Source organism: Brachyhypopomus gauderio, chromosome 16 (assembly GCF_052324685.1).
Source record: "Brachyhypopomus gauderio isolate BG-103 chromosome 16, BGAUD_0.2, whole genome shotgun sequence".
In the NCBI taxonomy this organism is placed as follows: Eukaryota; Metazoa; Chordata; class Actinopteri; order Gymnotiformes; family Hypopomidae; genus Brachyhypopomus; species Brachyhypopomus gauderio.
In genome coordinates, this window is record NC_135226.1 from 4,739,135 (window position 1) to 4,756,966 (window position 17,832).

Below are 17,832 nucleotides of genomic sequence, written 5' to 3' on the forward strand. Positions count from 1 at the left end.
TCACCTGCTAAAATGCTGTAAACCTAACCCCTTAACCCTTAACCCCGCCTTCATTGACACACCTTTAATATGAGTGCCCCTGATAATGACAAGTACTGTGTCAGTATCTTTCCTGAACTGTATGAAAAAAAAAACTTGGAGGAAAGCAAGAGGGATGCAGTATAAATCATAAATTCTCTTTTAGTTGTGGGCAAGGCCGGAGTGGGCCAATTTTTCAGCCCGGGAGTTTCATGCCCAAATCCGGCCCAAAATTATTTTTCCCTCCCAATCGGCCCAAACTAGAGATTGACATGAGCCGGCCCATCGGGAATCCTCCCGAATCTCCCGATTAGCCACTCCGGCTCTGGTTGTGGGGTGCGGGTGGTCACACTCAAACAGAAAATAACTGCACAGCCATTTTAGAGAGGAATGCTGTCCCTTCCCCCGGCCAGCCATGAACATTCACCGAATCTCCTGGTAGTTTCATGTTTCATTTATGGAAAAATGGCACATTACAATTTTAAGAACTGCTATTTCTGTTTTTTTTTTTATTTCTACTCATTATTATTAACTTCACAGTAGAAACCAGACAAAGAGATGTTTGAGCACTGAGAGATACACTGCTATTGTAATGTCCATGCACTCACAATAACAGACAATTAGGATAAAGACCACAAACTAAATTTTAACACATACACAGACATCACATGGTATATCTTTGTATTCTTGTTACCATTTAAATGACAAAACCACACTAACCAGGTGTTCCTGGAATCGGTTCCTTGGGTTGTATAAAACTTTTCGGCCAGAGCAATTACTTGACATGCACCATACTCCCAATTTGCACACAGAGGGAGATTTCAAAGTCCGCTGAGCAGATCAGAATCTCAGATCCATGGGCAGGTTGGATTTTCCTAAGCGATGGAACGTCGCACATGGTGTGCATATGCAATCAGACCTGCTTCACACACAGCAAAAGCTGATCAGAATGTACATCAAGTAACTGTTTTTGATCTTTACCCTGGACAATTTCATGTAATTTTGCATAAAAAAAGAACACTAGAAAAAAGGTTGAGGCTTCAGACTGATGCCATGTATACAGCATTAAGTCCGGCTTTATAAAGAAGCGTTCACACCATGTACTGCAGTTTAATAACATCAGCAACACAGATACACTATTAAAAAATTAAGCATTGCATGGTTCACATAAACAAATTTATTTTGTCATCTGTTTATGCATTACAGCTAAATGGGCTGCATTCACCTATGAGCTGCTTGTGTTTGCTACCCGTGCAACCAACACACAGCTCTAAGGTGACTTGTTTGAGATGGCGTAAAAAATGACTTTTACTACTGCAGCACGTTTACTACACAAATTTTGCTTATTGCACCTTTAATTCATATTGCATAGGATGTACGCTGTCAGGCAGCCCCTTCATGCCCAGCCTAATTTTCCTAACAAATAAGAAAGTAATTAAAAAGGAAATGGCTAAATACTGTTGGTGCTTCAAACTGGTGAAGGTGAGACAGGTGTGAGTGATTCCAGGAGGTCCTCATACCACAGACCCTGGATCCCAGAGAAGACCTCAGCATCTGAGTGTGGTGTGCTTTCTCACTCTTCTTGTAAAGTCAACGAAACGAGGAACTTGTGCTTTTTTTTTTCGCGCCACCTGAGAAATGTAAAATAAATCTCAAGGGAGATCTCTGTCAAGACGTGTCCTACTTCCTTTCTGAGCTTGGACGTCGGTGTCCTGATCCAGCAGAACCCTTAAGGCGACTTGGACTTCAGCACTCTTGGCTCTCGCTGCAGGTGGAGGAGACGCCGGCTTTGGAGAGGAAGAGTTTACCGCTGGGACACACGCACACCTCGTACATGTTGTAGACCCCCTGAGAGTCCCCTGATGTCCCAGCTATGCCCACTGGTAGTGCAGGAAGACGAACGGTTTCAGCATCTAAAACCAGCTGCAGGAAATATGCACAAGAGTGCCAGGACAGTGAAGCGGAGACACTATGTAAATATTTACACATGGTATTGTACCGACATCATCATTAAACTCCAGTCTACTCCAGTCTACTCCAGTTTACTCCTGTTTATTAATCTATTCACAGCTATACATTTTTATGTGCTCATGCAAAAACAACTTATGTGCATTTTAACTTAATTATTCAAGGAATGCTGCGACCTCATGAATTATTTAATACTTAACTACTGTGATTCACTATAAAGACGCGCAAGATTCATGAATGTTATTCACTTACAAGACCTTCAGTTGAGTGTAAAATAATATCCAGGCTCGCCTTGGCTTCTGCACCTGCCGCTGCTTTAATGAGAACTCCCTTAGGGGCTTCCATACTCAATGACCGGGTTGGAGACTCCAGCCTGTGAGCCACAGTGGATCAGCAGTTAATATTGATACACGTTTCAGTCACAAGGGGGCAGCAAAGGACATAATATGCTGCCAGTCTACATGTGTAAATGAACAATTGACTAATTTTGTATTGACTAATTCTGAATTGACAAATTTTGAATTGACTAATTCTGTATTCTATCTTCTATATTCTCTGTATTCTTTTTAGATAAATGAGGATGCCTGAAAATGAAAAACTGACAAGCCAAAAAGTGCTAGAATTCATTACAACGACATATGCTTCAGTGTCATTAACTACCAACTCCTGCTAAATCAGGGCTCAATCCTCTCCACTGTTTCCCTCTCTGTAGTCTCATGAGCACTTTTGGTAGCTCACATGTCTCGCGCTCACCTAAGTTCTTTCAGGGCTTCTCCTTTGACCAGGGGAGTTTCAACCGAGTGCTCAAAAAGTGCACCTTCAGAACCTTTGGACAAAAGAAGCAGAATCTGAATCACTGAAATGCTAGCAGCTAGCAGCTAACAACATCTCACAACGTAGAATCAGGTCTGAACTAACGTGCATCATTTTTGGTGTCACGGTTACTATGGTTTCACCCTCACACCATTCATCGTTTTGACATCCCAACTGGTGTTTACAGATCAACACTAAAATAAAAAAAATTATAATAAACATTAAATCTACTACTGCTCTAGTATGTCTCATGTTGACAAGATATGTTGCTTTCTAGTAATATGTGATAAATGAAGCACGAAGTGTTATTGCTCTGCTCGGCCCTTATGGAATACAGTCACTTTCCTTCAGCTATTATATACTAGAAAGAAAAGCCTGAATAGCTCCAGGCTGTTGGGATAGTAACTGCAGTATTGATGTATACTGCCTTGCAAGAGTGTGTCCTGAAATATCAGGTGCTGATCTTGGTGGGGCCAGGGGGCTGTAGCACAAACACTGATCTGGGGTCATCCGGTGTATTAACGTGATGGATGACAACCAAGAATGAAAAGCGAAAGAATGCTGCAGCCACACGTGTGCGTGTGCCTTCCACACACGTGCTGCGTGTGCCTTCCACACACGTGCTGTGTGTGCCTTCCACACACGTGCTCCGTGTGCCTTCCACACACGTGCTGCGTGTGCCTTCCACACATTTGCCACGTTATCTGACTCCAGACCCACAGGTCCCTGTCAGTAGCTTCGCTCCTAAACTCTTTCTGAAGGGTGAGCGTGCCACATTCAGCAGACACCATCCATGAGTAATTAACCTCCACAGCGAAAGGGCAGTATTCACACTGAACACGGGGGGAGGGCGGGTGTGCAGGACAGAGACGTGACCTCTGGAAAAGCTCTGCATTATAATGGACCAATTTCCAAAATGAAAAATGAAATGATAATTTATAATGAAGTGAAATGATCTAGGAGACCAAATGAAACCTGATTGTTAGATGTTTTCCCTTCAAATCTGCAAAAATCTGGGGTGGGAGTTGGGGTGGGGATCTCGCAAGCACATTTATACTATTTACATATGGACATGGCCAATAACAAACAAAAAAATCAGTATTACAACTTTTACTCTATTTTCATTTTTCATTCATTTTACTTTTGACATCACTGTATTTATCTAAACATGTATTTTTTGGTCATGACAATTCATAAGACTGTAAAGAATTGTGTTATAAAACCACCAGTAATTGAGTTTCAGATCCCAGTTGTGTATGATTGTGGCAGGTTGTCCACAGTGGACAGACCCACAGGCTTATCTCAGCTTGTAATCCTGACCAACAGGTTTGTGTTTGTCTTGGCTCTTAATCCCGACTCACAGGTTTTTCTCGGCTCTTAATTCTGATCCACATATTTGTCACTGCTCTTAATCCTGACCGACATGTGTGCCCTTACCAAAAAGAAGTTTATTCAAGTGTACTATGAGTATACTTATTTTGTACTAAAACTGAGGAAGTATACTTGAAGTTTACTTTTTATAAACTATATTTTAGATACTTAAGAAAAGTATACTGAAGTATACTTGGCTTATACTGAAAAGTATAAACAGAAGTCTAAAACTAAGTACATTCATAGTATAGTCTTAGAATAGTATACTGAAGTATACTTGGCTTATACTGAAAAGTATAAACAGAAGTCTAAAACTAAGTACATTCATAGTTAGTCTTAGAATAGTATACTGAAGTATACTTGGCTTATACTGAAAAGTATAAACAGAAGTCTAAAACTAAGTACATTCATAGTTAGTCTTAGAATAGTATACTGAAGTATACTTGGCTTATACTGAAAAGTATAAACAGAAGTCTAAGACTAAGTACATTCATATTTATACTTGTACTTTACTTTTTACATCTTTTTGCCACAAAGTACTAATACTTACTATATCTTGCTCCAAGTGCATAATAAGATCAAGTCATTGAGTCATGCTTAACTTTTAATTTATATATTAATAGTATAATTCTGGAGTTTAAAATGTTATGTTTATGTTAACATTTTTACAAGCATATGCACAAGTTCTGCTTTACCTGTCACACTACAGCCCCTGACCCCTCCCCTTTGGGCGTGTGTTTATGTTGTCTATGTCTAGTCCTCTGTGGATCTTCATGAGTTTGGTTGTGTCTGAGTGTGTTAATTGGTCTCACCTGTGGCTCGTTTCGTGATCATTATGTGGTTTGTCTATTTAATGTGTGTTCGCGCAGTGTCCGTCGTTGTCTAAAAGCTATGATTCAGTGGATGGGGAGAAGCTAATTCTGTCACTGGCCTACAGCGTCAGAATAATCTCAGCAAAAGGAACTGAATGGTCTTTCACTGTGAGACCGGGGTGGGGGCACATTAAACATCTCATCTCTCCTTCTCCCTCAGATCTGCATCTTCATCGGAGAGACGCTGCTGTTTTTGAATTGGGCGATAAGCTAGAGATATACTACGCGTTCGCGTACGCATCATGGCTGCTTCGCGTATCCTGCATCGGTTTGGCGCGTAGATCTTGCACGTCCTCCAAAAGTTAACGCGGCGTAGCGAACAAGGCTGGAAACATACTTGCTGTTTGCCCATGCGTTTGTGTAGACAACGTTCGAGTACGCGTCGCGTTAACTTTTGTAGGACGTGCAAGACCTACGCGCCAAACCGACGCAGGACACGCGAAGCAGCCATGATGCGTACGCAAACGCGTAGTTAACAGCATGTATATCTCTAGCTTAAGTCTACACGTTTCTGTGTGCGTGTTTGGATGTTTATCGTGTCAATAAACTGAAAGTGACGTCAGTCAAGAGGGATTCTGTGTCTCATCCTTCACCACGACCCCATCGTCACAATAAGCTTACTTTTAGTATAGTTGTAGTACAAAATAAAACCTAAATGTAAACTAGTTGTGTACTCAAAGTTTACTATTCTTACACTTAAAGTATACTTAACAGTGTACTTTCATAAACTAAAAACTAGACTAGAAGTATATAACTAGTAAACTAACAGTATACCTGTAAGTTTACTTTTAGTATAGTTGTAGTACAAAATAAAACCTAAATGTAAACTAGTTGTGTACTCAAAGTTTACTATTCTTACACTTAAAGTATACTTAAAAGTATACTTTTATAAACTAAAAAGTGGGCCAATTTAGTCCCAAGAAGTATTGAATTAGTAAACTTACCAGTATACTATTAGTACATTGATATTAGTATACTTACTACATAAGTATATTTCCCAAGTATACTTTAAGTTTACTTAAAAAATAAACTTTAAGTATACTTTTTTTTGGTAAGGGTGTCTCGGCTCTTAATCCTGACCCACAGGTTTGTGTTTGTTTCAGCTCTTAATCCTGACCCACATGTTTGTCTCTGCTCTTAATCCCTACCTACAGGTTTGCCTCAGCTCTTAATCCCGACACACAGGTTTGTCTGGGCTCTTAATCCTAAACCACACGTTTGTCTCTGCTCTTAATCCCAGCCCACACGTTTGTCTCTGCTCCTAATCCTGACCCACAGGTTTGTCTCTGCTCTTAATCCCAATCCACAGGTTTGTGTTTGTCTCTGCCCTTAATCCTGACCCACGCATTTGTCTCAACTCTTAATGCTGAGCAACACATTTGTCTCGGCTCTTTATCCTGACCCACACGTTTGTCTCGGCTCTTAATCCCGACCCACATTGTTGTCTCTGCTCTTAATCCTGACCCACATGTTTGTCTCTGCTCTTAATCCCGACCCACATGTTTGTCTCTGCTCTTAATCCTGACCCACAAATTTGTCTCGGCTATTAATCCCTGTGGTTATACCTGTAATTCTGAGTTTGCCCATTCCCACGATTGCCTCTTTGGAATCAGCATAGAACAGAGTGCTGTCGTCACTGCTCGAGCTGACCGTGAAGTGCTGCCCAAAGGCGTGGGCTTGTGCTGGACCTAAGGCAAAACAGACCATCATCAGTCACACTGAACACACTGCTATGACCAAACACGCAGCTACAACCAAACACACAGCCGCAACTGAACACACTGCTATGACCAAACATGCAGCTACAACTAAACACACAGCCACAACTAAACACACAGCCACAACTGAACACACAGCCACAACTGAACACACTGCCACAACTGAACACACAGATACAACTGAACACACAGCCACAACTGAACACACAGATACAACTGAACACACAGATACAACTGTACATCAATGCAGAACTGATTTCCATTTGCACAGCATAAGTCAGAATTAATCTGGTTTAGAGATTTGATCATTATTCAGTAAAGTTGCCCTGTGTCTGAGAGTAACTTTGATCTTCTCAGTAATGTAGAACACACTGGCCATGAACTTTGGTTAAAGTCACCTCAGGCACATACAGTCATTAGAATCTGCTACAATTGGCCATTGAGACGGTCTGTATATTACCCATTATAATGCATCACAGTCTAGTGTAACTATTTCGTTAATTAAATAATTTGCCCATGATATATCTGTATGCCTCTTCCCTCTGTGTATAGGTGCGCTCATGGGCAGGTCTCTCAATGCAAGGATTTTCAATCTCATAAATAGAGCAATCTGAAGTTAATGTGTCCAGCCTCAGAAAGTATCACCAGCACAGCAAAGGGGGAGTGGGGGTAAAGATGGAAACTGAGATGATTACTGAATGTGAATGAAGGTCTGGCTTAAAGAGGAGTTAGTGGGAATGATACTGGAGCACGCCACCCTAAAATGTTCCATCAAACACCAGCTGACCTGAAGAGAACAGAATGCAGTGAGCACGGAGTCACGGTGTGTGTGTGTGTGTGTGTGTAGGACACGTTCATACCTACAGACACACTTCCTGTTAATTCACCATGGGCGTTGCGAGCATTGAGAGTCACATTATCAGTGGAGTGCATGAGAAGAGCTGAATCCTTTAAGAGAACAAAAAAGAGAACAGGGTCATTTCAGGACATTAGACAGGGTCATTTCAGTGAGGGAACCCAGACAGGGTCATTTCAGGACATTAGACAGGGTCATTTCAGTGAGGGAACCCAGACAGGGTCATTTCAGGACACTAGACAGGGTCATTTCAGTGAGGGAACCCAGACAGGGTCATTTCAGGACACTAGACAGGGTCATTTCAGTGAGGGACCCCAGACAGAGTCATTTCAGGACACTAGACAGGGTCATTTCAGTAAGGGACCCCAGACAGGGTCATTTCAGGACACTAGACAGGGTCATTTCAGTAAGGGACACCACTGAAATTGTAATTTCAGGACACTGATTTGTGTAAAGCATTATTGTACACATGTACATGCTATGGTAAATGAGACTTCATTACAGTATATTAATTCATTCATTAAATTTTTTATGTTTATTCATAACAAATTAACTAACATTGAAATAATGTGAAGTTTGCTAATGCCTAACACTGTCCCTCCGCCCATCTGACAACCTCGGCTTAGAACCACCAGAACATATAAGATAGGTCAGAAAAGCAAGCACACATTGTCATTTTCGTAAGTTCGGGAAATGATTCCAGCACACCAGTGTAGACCGACATGAAATACAACTGCGGAAAGGACACGTACTTCCCGGGAGTGGACATCCTGGGCGTAGAGGGGGAAGAGGAACTCTGACTCGCCGTCCAACCTCAGACCGTCTGCGGAGACCTGGAGATATCCCATACCTCCCTGCGCACATCAAAGGCACGAAACCGCACGCTGTGTCAGGTGAGTAGCTGAACACGTATCACAAGACCTAATCAGGGGCTCGACAGGAACACACACACACACACACCACTCACTGTATTGAACCACATCACTCTCAAGATCCAGATTGTGAGGCCAAAGTTCACGACCAGGATGATGATGAGAAGCAGGACAAACAGATATAAGCAGCGTTTCCTCCAGCCGTAGATGCCGATCCGGTAGTTGTGTGGAGTTTCTGCTGCTGGAATAGCAGCATCATCCGAAGTGGTGATATACTCTTCACGCATCTGTAGAGGGGCACGTACAAAAGAACACAGCACCAGTATAGTGTTTAATGCCTTTTCACTTAAACAGGTTAATACATTTATATTCTGTAGGTGTCTGGTGTTCCTACGGCACCTCCAGTGACTGAAATACTCCCCACCTGCAAAGCTTCTAACCCCAGGATAACAAACCCTGTTCTAGTCTTCAGATGTCCCTGAAGATTGCCGCAGTCTGGTTTGCATCACATTAGGGGTGGAGGTGAGGACAGGTGGAGCAGCGGTGGGCCAGGAGCAGCCCTAGCAGGGCAGCGTCACAGCGCTGCAGCCTTATTAAGATTCAGAAAAATTGGGCCCTACAGAAGCGGATTCAGCGGGCAGGAAACTAAAGGTTTTATTTTCTGAAGCAAGCTTGCAATAAACTAACAACCTAACAAGGCAGAATCTCCATTAAAAATGTTGCCTAATGAAAGACAAAACAAGACAGCAGCAGCAGGGAGCCCAGAGTCCTGAAGAATTACCAATTTAATCCTGAAGAATGACCAATTTAATCCTGAAGAATTACCAATTTAATCCTGAAGAATGACCAATTTAATCCTGAAGAATTACTGATTTACTCCTGAAGAATTACTGATTTAGTCCTGAAGAATTACTGATTTAGTCCTGAAGAATTATTGATTTACTCCTGAAGAATTATTGATTTAGTCATGAAGAATTACTGTCATGTCTAGCTTCGCCTCCGCCTGTCAAGTCTGTTTTGTTTATGTAGCCATGTGCTATCTGTCAGTCTTGGTCCCGCCTTGTGTTTTGTAACCCCGCCCCTCGTTATTGTGTTCAGGTGTTCCTTGTTTAGTTTGGTGTATTTAAACTCTTTGTTTGGTCAGTGCAGTTCATTGTTGTTTCTACCACAGCCCTATGGTCTGTGTTTGTGAGTGGTGGCCTCGGTGTGTTGCGTCTGAGCCTTAGATAAGTGTAATGTAATTCTCTGTCTGATCTGACCCCGGACTGCTTATTTGACTATGATTTATTTGTCCTTTATTAAATCTCGCTCCTCTCGGCATTTGCATCCGCCTCATCGCTCCATGATGCCCCAGGCATTACACACTGATTTAGTCCTGAAGACTCACTCATTTAGTCCTGAAGAATTATTATTATTATTTTTTTTAGTCCTGAAGAATAACTGATTTAGTGTTAATCACAGGATGGGGACAGTAAAACATAAAATTATGGAGAATAAGAATAAGAAGCATTGGGATAATAACTGCTTTTCAAGCCCTCTAATGAGAATTGAATGATGAGCAGAAGAAAACAGGGAAATCAGAGAACAGCAGCTGCCAAAACCCTTTAAAAACGGCACGTCTGAAATCAAAATATTACTGTGAAAATGTGAGCTAATGTGGGCTAATATAGGTTAAAGTGGGTCATACTGTATGGGTTAATCTTGGTTAATATGGGTTAATGTGACAATATAGGTGGGTATGGGTTAATACTGGTTAATATGGGTAACATATTACTACATTTACTACATCTTTTAATTTGTCCATATATAGTATATAATAATTCCAAATGCACTCGAGCACCGAGAAAATTCCCAATCTTTCCCTCAAATCACATTGTAGCTTCTGAGTTTCAAGTATTTTATATATTGTAGACAAGGAAGATTATCATGTTCCTCACTGGCTGAGGTCTTTATTCAAAACCGTCTCCATCACAAACGTCAAATTTCAGGTTTCCAAAGTTGCTACGGTGATGTTCCACCTTCTACTTTACATTCTTTCTATTGACTATCAAGGCATCACAAAATGTACTGTAAAAATAAACGTGTTAACCAAACCCATGAACCGAGCTAACGTGCTGAAGAGTTTCCTCCTCCTGCACTTCACAGCCACACCAAGCACCAGCTATCTCGCAAACGTAAGGCTCTCCTCATTGTCTTGTCCTAGGAACCACACACTACTCCCTTTGGAATAAGGATTAATGGACAGTGTTCTTTGTTGATGGATGATATGCTTTTAGTCCCCTAATGAAATGTCGACATGTAGGGAAATACTGTGAAGGAAGGTTGTATTTATTCTCCAGTTGCTGGAGGGATGCCATAATATCTACAGAAACAGAGATTGCCCAAGTGTCTCCAGGGGTTTGAGCTTTCACTACAGTAACAGTTCACAGGGGCAGAAAAGGCATTAGGGTGGCATCTGGGATGATACATGCAGTGTGTGTGGTGTTGCGTCTTAATGGTTCCTGTGTTGGAGACTGTGTGATAATCATTCCCACATGTGTGGAACAATCAACAATCATACTATAGTCAAAAGGTTGAAAAAAAATTGTAAGTTGGGAATTGTATTCCCTTTCTATACTGGTTCATATGTATATGTATGTTATTTCAACACTGGTATGTATGTATATATGTATGGTATTTCAGCCATGTGACCATGCCCTGACTATGCCTCTAGGAGTCATGGTAATTACAGGACAGGGAAAAATTTAACATAGTGAATTATGGGTAATATGGGCTAAGCTAGAAATAGGACAAGACATTACAAACAGGATCTGTAGTGATTCTGGTAACATTTAAATTGTGCATAATGTAAGCATCTGATATGATGATAATTTAAATCAAGGATAATTTCAGTTGGAAAAGGAGTCTCATACTGAGATTTTAAATTAATTCAGAAAAGATTTTATACTCAAGTTAAAAGTTTGGTGTTCATTGCTGTGCCCAGCTGTGTTGATGAAGTGAATATATCTCAAAAGCTTTTATTGTTCAGAACCCGACATAAGATGTTTCTGCAGAAAGCTACAATGTTCCACTCTTTTACTCTGTAAAAAATCATCATTCTTTGTTTTCTGTTCTGCCTTGTCGGCTTATAGTTGTCATTAATGATATTCAGATTATGGATTTTAAAGCATCTAGGTTACACACATTTTGTAAATTAGCATTTAAATGAGCATTTCCTGAACAGAAGAATCAGACTGGAGACTCTGCTGACCTCCTGAGCTGCACATGTGCGTGGAGAAACTGTCCATGTAGCCACAGCCAACGTTGACAGACCAATTAAGCGTTCTGGAACGGGGTTTCTTGGGTCCCGCCCACTTTCCTCACAGGTCGAAATGCAAAATTCAACTTTTGTCTCCCTACGTTTTGTCAGCATGTGCACGTCCTGAAGAAGCTTTATTCACTGTTGCTACGATATCTGCCCACTACATGTTGTAATCAACACATTTTTCATCAGCCACTGTAAGCTCATATATTTGTTGTGACAGTAAAAATATGCTGGAGTGTACCTCTATAACATAAACGAGCCCTGCTCTCCAGAAACGATTTACTCTTTTTCTCTCTCCTGGTCATACTGCAGGTGAAGACATTTTCAAAGGGACGATAAACGTCGTCCAACCAGTGAAGATAAACCCAGCCCATATCCGACGGCTCTGGCCAGCACAGGGAACAAAGCTGGCAGAATGCTGGATGTGGAATATCTCTGCTAAGCAGATTCCAGAACCTCTGATTCTGCCACACGTGCCTCACGCTTTAAATAAACGACAGTGATGAATATGCTCAATTTCGCATGAGCACAATACAGGCATGGAGAGGCACTAATCTCAGATCTCTCTGGGGGTTGGACCCTCTGCAGAACATGAACCAGTTACATTTAGGAAACTGTTGTTCTGTGAGAGACCATAACACACTAGAGCGTACAGGACATCACAATGATTCTGTTAAGAAATCATTTCAACCCATGATAGGCGGCCATCATTAAACAGCAGGGATGAAGATAAATCGCGATGCTTTCTGAAGTTGGAAGGAAATTATTTCTAGTGTTCATGGAAAAAACATGAGGCAGGTCTTCAAGTTCCAAATCCAAACCCACATTCCCATAGCAACGCATCCAAACATTCCTTGGTTTGGGGTCAGATTCTCACATTTTCCTAACGTTTCTCAGCAAGCCTCTACACGCAAACTTACTACCCTTTTACACGTAAGCAGAAACAAAGAATGAAAACCACATAAAATAATATTCTTATATTCTATAAATCTGTGTATATATTTGTATTCCTAAAATGTTGCCTTAGATTAAGACACAAACATGTCACTGCTATTCCCACCTCTCTCTGCCTGTCTCTCTCTCTCCCTGTCTCTCTCTTTTTTCCATGAATACCCCCACAGACACGCTCCCCCTCTCTCTCCTTTGTCCCACATTAGCTGCAAAGACAAGAAATTACAACAACTCACTACACACTGTCCTCCCAACCCACAGGGGCCTGTGACATTCAGATTCGGAGCTCCTTCTGGCAATGAAGCTTGACCTCATCAAACGTAGAAGGAGCCGGGGGGAGATTTCGCTGGTCTGATCTTCCTCTTCTCCGCGTGTAGCTGTGGAGACGCACGGTGCGGCGAGCGGACGAACTCGGCACTGCGAGGACGTGGAGAGGGTCTGGCAGAGAGGAACCCAGAGGGCACCACAAGTCTGCTGAAGTTTCCTTCTTCCTCTAATCATGCTGTCTGCATAACTCCTCTGCACTGTAATGCCTCCACTCCCTAAAAATAGGCCTGGGACCATGCCCCTAATTTTAACAGGACCTGAGGAACACTGAGAGTGTTTACAATAATGTACCAGGGAAACGGACAAACAAGCACATAGCACACAAGAACCCTGTGGGAAACCGCACTACAATCCTGTAATCAGACATGCACTAATTTCCATTTATGGCAAAGTTTCTCAGATGTAAAGAAAAAAAAAAGAGGTTACTACCACAGCCTCTGGTGCATTTTTGTTTAAAACCACACAAAAATAGTGTTACTGTGAAATCAAATCAAGCCCACAAATCATCTTCAGTTATCAGCCGTGAAGCACAAGTCAGACAAAGCGGTGTTGGGCTGCGGTGCGGTGAGTGTGTGTGAAGGAAGGAGAGAGGAATAGCAGGAGTTCTTACCCTTGCTGCGGGGCTGTGCACTGACACACAGGCGACCCTTCCACACTGCAGCTGTGAGCGCACCGCGCGTCTGTGGAGCGGCGCTGGTGACACTCGAGTCCTCCGGCTCGTCTGTCCGTCAACCCCTCAACAGCTGCCTCTCATAAATCTGATCCTGGATCAGGCCCAGGCACTCCTCACAAGGAGGGACTCACCCAGCCCCCCCCCCCCCCCCCCCCCTCACAATACCCCCACCCAACCCACAACCCCCCACCCTCCCCCTGTTTCCTCCTCCCAGCGATGCCCTCTCCAGTTTCCAAAATCAAAGTCTCCTAGCAGAGCGCCAGCCCGGTAGTGCGATGGCCATCTGAGAGTGCTGTCAGCAGGGAGATATGCAGAACGAGGTGGTTTAAAGCTTCTCCATAGGGAAGAGGGGGGGGTAGACTGGTTGCAGGGACATTTCTGCCCCTCTACTGACTCACAGCGAGTGACTCACTCTCGAAGCATGAGTTCGGGTTCTGCTACTGAAGTTAGTGCTTCTTTAATAGCGGTTTGGTGCTGGTCCATGGAGCTCTCCGGGCTGACAGAAAGACCAGCCCACTGGGAGAAGCTGTGACTGACTTGACAGGTCATTCTAAACCCAGAGGAAGTATTAATAGAAATGTCTGTGATAGGGGAAACAGTGGAAAGGCTAATGGTGCCTTAAACCATAGGTGATCTGTGCCTTTGGGGGTGCTTAGAGGATGCTTAGCTGTCCTTCAGTTATGAACTCAATCATAGGTAAGATTATTTTTACAAACACTTTTTTGTATGTTCTTATTTAAAGAACATTAACTTGCGAGTCCTGTTCTGATGTCAGAAGGTGAATTATATACTCGATCATGACGTCAAATGCCGCAGAAGGCCACAATGTGCATTGGCTGCTGTGTCAAGCACCTGAAGAACCCTGAGAATGAGTGTGTTTACAGTAATGTACCAGAGAAACAGACAAACAAGCTTTGCCAAACAGGCTTTTCTTCCTGACGCCCCTGATGAGTCAGTCAGGTTCAGTACTCCACGTTCCCCACTGGCTCACAATGCTTCAAATAACCTCTCAAAGCAGCGCCAGGGAGCAGCGGGGCATAGGACGCATGTCCTGAACGGCTTGATCTGAGCGTTTCTAGGAGTCACGGTCAGAACAGGTAGAGAGGTCAAACACAGGAGTAGGCAGAGTTGCAGAAGCAATCTTGTTCTCAGACAGAAGCAAGACGAACAAAGAAAAACGCCGGAGAACGTCAGAGTCAGAAGAACAGATGACTATAAGGGTGTGGAACCAGAGCAGGACTGGACCGGTCAGTAGAGGAGGGGTTTATGTGTGACACAACCCAGCCTCCAGTCATGTGTGGCTACTCAAGCATTACAAAATAGCAGCCAGTCACATGGAGGTGGACGTAATATGTTGGATAGCACTGTGGAGACAAGCGAGAGTGGGAGAAGGACCACCAGAGGGCACTGTGGGTGCCTGCATATGAAAACTCAAAGGGGCCCATGTTGGTGACTGGAGTGGTGTAGATGCCTGTGAAGTGTGAACACTAGAACAGGTGCAGCCATTAGAGTCAGGCACTGGGGCAGGAGGGCAGGAGAAAGGGCATGAGGGCAGGAACGAGTCCCCACTGACACAACCAGGGTTGGACCGAAAATAGCACCCGAGGTGCTGAAAACAACGTGGACTGCAGAGCTGGTGTGGGCCGGAGTGGGCTCCCAGGACATCAGACCAGCTGACTCACGGACAGCAGTGCTCACATCAGGATCACTGTACCCCACACAGCTCACGTCAGGATCACTGTACCCCACACAGCTCACATCAGGATCACTGTACCCCACACAGCTCACGTCAGGATCACTGTACCACACACAGCTCACATCAGGATCACTGTACCCCACACAGCTCATGTCAGGATCACTGTACCACACACAGCTCACATCAGGACCACTGTACCCCACACAGTTCATGTCAGGATCACTGTACCCCACACAGCTCACATCAGGATCACTGTACCCCACACAGCTCACATCAGGATCACTGTACCCCACACAGCTCACATCAGGATCACTGTACCCCACACAGCTGACGTCAGGATCACTGTACCCCACACAGCTCACATCAGGATCACTGTACCCCACACAGCTCACATCAGGATCACTGTACCACACACAGCTCACATCAGGATCACTGTACCCCACACAGCTCACATCAGGATCACTGTACCACACACAGCTCACATCATGCTGGGTCATCTCCTATCAGCTATCAGCAGGGGGCACTACATGTTCATGATGCCACAGGTAGTCATCAAGCCAGGCGCTGGCGCTGGACAGTCAAAACAACACACACACACACACACACACACACACACACACATACACACACATACACACACACATACTGAATCATTTCAAAATGATATTTGAAAACCTTAAAAGCATGGTCACATGTGGCCATCATGCAAAGTTGGGAAAATGACATCATGCAAATTTGGAAAACTTACATCGTCTTCTGGTCTGCAACGGACAAGAGGAGAGTGGCCCTCCTGTGAGACGTGCTTCCTCTCAACGCTCAAGGGAGATTTTCCTTGCCACTGTCGCCTTTGGCTTGCTAACCGGGGGCCTCAGACCTATGTAAAGCTACTTTGTGACACCAGGCGTAAAAGCTCTATAGAACTCATTTTACTTACTATCACTTACATCCAAGGTTTACCGAGGTTTTGGAAATAGGACGACAGCAGAGAAACTGCACATCTGTCAGGGCCAGCAGTCACAGTGAGCGCGGGGAGGTTTCTCCAGCCACACAAAAGGCGGATCTGCGCAATGACAAGTGGAACAGCTGAAGGCATCCATCAGCTGCTGACCCTACACCCATCGCACCACCCACACCACGGGCCCCTAGCCCTCGGGCTGCACGGACAGACAAGGCTCTCAGCTCAAGCTGTAGTTTCCTTTATTGGCTATAAGTCATAAAGACAGCGCTGGAGGCAGTCGGCACCTCATCCCCAGCCAGCCTGTAGCCGAAGCCAGTAGATACACGCTGAATCCTTAATGAGGACACATTAAGTCCAGCCAGAAAAATGTCCTCAACTCAACGAGGACTCACATGCGAAACTTTAATGTTGAATAAAAGATGAAAAGAAATGATGAAATGAAACTACATCGTGTGATATATTTCGTTGCGTAAAGAATAAAAGCACATTTTATGTTTTGCTTCTCCAGTGCAGGTGAGCGTAAATATTGGGAGGATTTTAATTAAAGCAATATAAATGATGGAGACAAGGTGTGGCCATCGGTGTATCTAATACAGATCGCCCTGATACTGCAGTGGCTCAAAACCCTAACGCTAGGTAAACTGACATTTTAATTTTAAACTAACACTTTGATAAATGTATATTTACATGGTTCACTAACAACCTAATGAACATTTAATAATAATAAACTAATATACCATCTGAAAAGCAGATTTCAACCAGGCAAGGCATCTAAGATGATTACATGGATGAAGCCACCCAAAGTAAAGCAAGCATGGCATTGTGGGGAATTCTTTAAGGTTTGTTTACACTTCATTAGAGGCAGAAACATTGATGCTAAGCAAACATAACGTGGGGATAATGAGCAGAAACAGCAGCGCAGGGCGTCCCGGGACAGCCTGGAGCTGACGCAGGTCTTCTACTGAAGAGGGGCTCCACAGATCAGCTCTGGAAGCCACGTTCAGATGGGTATCATTGGTCTGCACCCTGTGCATGGAGAAAACACCACATTAGTACTAATGAAGCTAGGAAGGAAGAGAAAGAAATAAAGAAAGAAAGACATTTTTGGAAATGAAATAGACATGTTGGACTTAAACAAGTAAAGAGTAAGAGTGAAAGAGTTTACTCTGCTAAAACACCTTCATCAGCTCTCTGGGGGCTATTAGCTGGTTTAGCTGAGTTGACTCCAGTGTTTTAAAGCCCCACTGTGGGGTTCTGTTGCCCCTCCAGTCTAGAGCCAGACTGGTGCACATTAAGCCAAAAAATAAACCACCTCATTTCATTACATTTAATTACTGAACATTTATTATCATCTTGTAAACTTGCATATTGTAAAAACAAAACAAAACAAAAAAACAGGGTGAACTTGTTTTGACTTCATGCACTTTATTACAAC

The 17,832-nt window shown here is 43.3% G+C and overlaps 1 protein-coding gene across 3 annotated transcripts; it reads right to left on the reverse strand.

The window, feature by feature from the left end:
- Positions 1-504: 504 nt before the first annotated feature.
- Positions 505-13,839, reverse strand: sgcg (sarcoglycan, gamma). Of its 3 annotated transcripts, none has more exons than XM_076976513.1 (8): positions 13,681-13,839; positions 8,584-8,775; positions 8,369-8,470; positions 7,621-7,708; positions 6,608-6,730; positions 2,740-2,812; positions 2,239-2,359; positions 505-1,941 (listed from the first exon to the last, which is right to left on the reverse strand). In XM_076976513.1, the coding sequence occupies exons 2-8, from the start codon at positions 8,773-8,775 to the stop codon at positions 1,765-1,767; spliced, it is 876 nt and encodes a 291-aa protein (XP_076832628.1). In that variant the 5' UTR covers positions 13,681-13,839; the 3' UTR covers positions 505-1,764. The 3 variants fall into 3 exon arrangements, with proteins under 3 accessions (XP_076832628.1, XP_076832630.1, XP_076832629.1); XM_076976515.1 differs by lacking the exon at positions 13,681-13,839 and adding an exon at positions 13,054-13,251; XM_076976514.1 differs by lacking the exon at positions 13,681-13,839 and adding an exon at positions 12,980-13,251.
- Positions 13,840-17,832: the final 3,993 nt, after the last annotated feature.

Excerpts from the sequence above, each read along its gene's own strand:
- sgcg (XM_076976513.1), bottom strand. The coding sequence starts at position 8,775 with ATGCGTGAAGAGTATATCACCACTTCGGATGATGCTGCTATTCCAGCA. Across the intron at positions 7,709-8,368 it reads AGGATGTCCACTCCCGGGAA|GATTCAGCTCTTCTCATGCA; the intron begins GTACGTGTCCTT and ends GTTCTCTTAAAG. Across the intron at positions 2,813-6,607 it reads GGGCAAACTCAGAATTACAG|GTTCTGAAGGTGCACTTTTT; the intron begins GTATAACCACAG and ends TTTTGTCCAAAG.